Source organism: Oratosquilla oratoria, chromosome 35 (genome assembly GCF_046742065.1).
Source record: "Oratosquilla oratoria isolate Oo_2021 chromosome 35, ASM4674206v1, whole genome shotgun sequence".
NCBI lineage: Eukaryota > Metazoa > Arthropoda > Malacostraca > Stomatopoda > Squillidae > Oratosquilla > Oratosquilla oratoria.
The window spans coordinates 1,284,938-1,287,376 of NC_134811.1; the positions used below are offsets into that span (position 1 = coordinate 1,284,938).

Here is a 2,439-nt window from a genome sequence, read left to right on the forward strand (position 1 = left end):
TTTATTTTGTGTAAGTATATGTATACGTATATGTGTGTGTATATGTGCATGTTTATGTACAGGTGTATATTTATATGTACAGTATAGGTATATGTATAAGTTCATGTATATGTGTATATAAATGTATATGTTTATGTACAAATATATGAATATCCCATGAAAAACACCAATATTGGAGTGAAAAATAAAAATAAAGGAACTGAAGATATATATATATATATATATATATTTATATACATATATATATATATATACATGTATATATATAATATATATTATATATGTATATATATATTTATATATATATATATATATATATATATATATACATATATATACATATATATATATATATATATATATATATCAACTACTGGCTGCAATCCCCGTCAGCGGTTGAATACAGTTACACAGGTGTCTCGACCAGCAGTTCCCAAATTATCTTATATGACGCCCCATTTTTGTTCCCAAACTAGCTCATATGACGCCCCATTTTAGTTCCCAAATTATCTTATATGACGTCCCTTTTTGTTCCCAAACTAACTTATGTGACGCCCTCTTTTTGTTCCCAAACTATTATATGACGCCCTCTTTTTGTTCCCAAACTTATATGATGCCCTCTTTTTTGTTGCCAAACTAACTTATATGACGCCCTCTTTTTGTTCCCAAACTAGCTCATATGACGCCCAATTTTGTTCCCAAACTAGCTCATATAACGCCCACTTTTTGTTCCCAAACTAGCTCATATGTCGCCCCTTTTGTTCCCAAACTAGCTCATCTGACGCCCCTTTTGTTCCCAAACTAGCTCATCTGACGCCCCTTTTGTTCCAAAACTAGCCCATCTGACGCCCACTTGTTGCTTCCACCATCCCCACACGCCCCATCCCCATCCCTTTAGTATTTATATAGAATTATATGTTTTTTTTCTGTTTATATATTTCCTCCTTTTATCTTGAAAGAAAACGGGTTGGGGCGACTGACAGAATTATACTTTGTACCTTTGTAACTGCAGATACTTGTTCTTGGAGGGATTTCATTATTCTTATTAAACAATAGTTTTTGACCAGATGGCTTCACATCCCCCTTCCACCTTGTATCCTCCTCATGCCTCCATGGGGGGTGGGCTGGGGTCGCGCCCCCCCAGTTTTGCACTGTTCTGTGCGGTACGACCCCCTCTGGCAGTGGGAGCGGTTGAGGGTAGAACCAAAACTGCCGCTGGAAGGGGCCAGGTGACCTGGATTAACGGTAATATGTGGTTTCAGGAGGAATATAATTACTGACAAGGAGTCTCACTGCCAAGGGTGAAATTATGTCTGTGGATCGTTGTCCTTTTGAAATATTAACATTAGTGTGTTCTTCAACAAGGGTTGATTCAAGAATTGTCCTTCTGAAACCATAAATTATTTTGAGTATTAGTTTGGTCTCTCCCAAGTCAATCCAGTGGTGATAATGGCTGACATGATGAAATACAGGCGAGGTGTCTTGTGCTTATGTTCGGCCAACTTAGTATTCAAATCTCTCCCTATTTGGACTACGTAAACAAAATCACAATCTTGGCTGGGTAAACACTACTGAATTGTTGTTCCCTCTTAATCTCTGATGAACATTGACAGTTTGCTGGGCAACACTGTTAGGATAGCTGCACACAAAGTTGAGATGCTCTTTGGGTTAATAATTCATGGACTCAGCTCTCATAGTGATTTCTAATCTATATATGGCTACACACGAGAAATCGTGTATGGGCATGTGAATGCCTCCCATCATATTCACTATTGCACTCGGGAAATGAATTCGACTTACTTGTAGGAAATACACACACACTTACCATAAACAAAATCATGACCACATATACAAACATATACACATACTTTTTCTTCGAGTGAAATTCACTTATTTCCTAACCTTCTCTCATACTATATATTCTCATTTCAGTTTACCTCTCATTAAAAGAAATCCTTGTTATTACCTTTCTCTACAACTATGTCTCCGACCATTTTCCCCGCTTATGGTTGATATGGATGTAATCTCCGTTGTCCAAGTCTCTTGCCACATGCCTTCTGAGCCCTGATAAATATCCCTGATAAATATCCCTGGTAAATATCCCTTGAAAGTGCTCATTGGTAATAGCCCCATTTTATACACGACTCTCAGTTTATTTTCCTGCAGACTTCTCTTCCCCTTTCACAGAAAACGATTCCGCGTAAGTGGGTGGTCTGTCCTGGGTAGCCCATAGTTCTCATGTAAAAGTCAATTGGATTTAGGTCAAGTGATCTCCGTGGACAGGAGGTTACATAAGCACACACTATTATTGTGGGTTGTACTGTATGTGTGTTGTAACTGTAACTTTGAATGGTCTGGATCCACAAAGAGTTTCAATTTGTATCATTACAAATTGACTAAATAAAGTATTTATTATTATTATTACCATCAAAGTTCAGA

General features: G+C 37.2%; 1 protein-coding gene across 1 annotated transcript in view; it reads right to left on the reverse strand.

Annotated features, from left to right (window-relative positions):
• The window catches only part of LOC143018488 (NADPH oxidase 5-like), a 29,596-nt gene extending 27,463 nt beyond the window's left edge, over positions 1 to 2,133 (reverse strand). The window contains exons 1-2 of the mRNA XM_076173861.1: positions 1,967 to 2,133; positions 1,091 to 1,234 (exon numbers count right to left, since the gene is read on the reverse strand). Of these exons, the coding sequence (XP_076029976.1) occupies positions 1,091 to 1,234; positions 1,967 to 2,133 (311 nt within the window). The remainder of the gene's footprint in view (positions 1 to 1,090; positions 1,235 to 1,966) is intronic.
• Between the last annotated feature and the right edge of the window lie 306 nt (positions 2,134 to 2,439).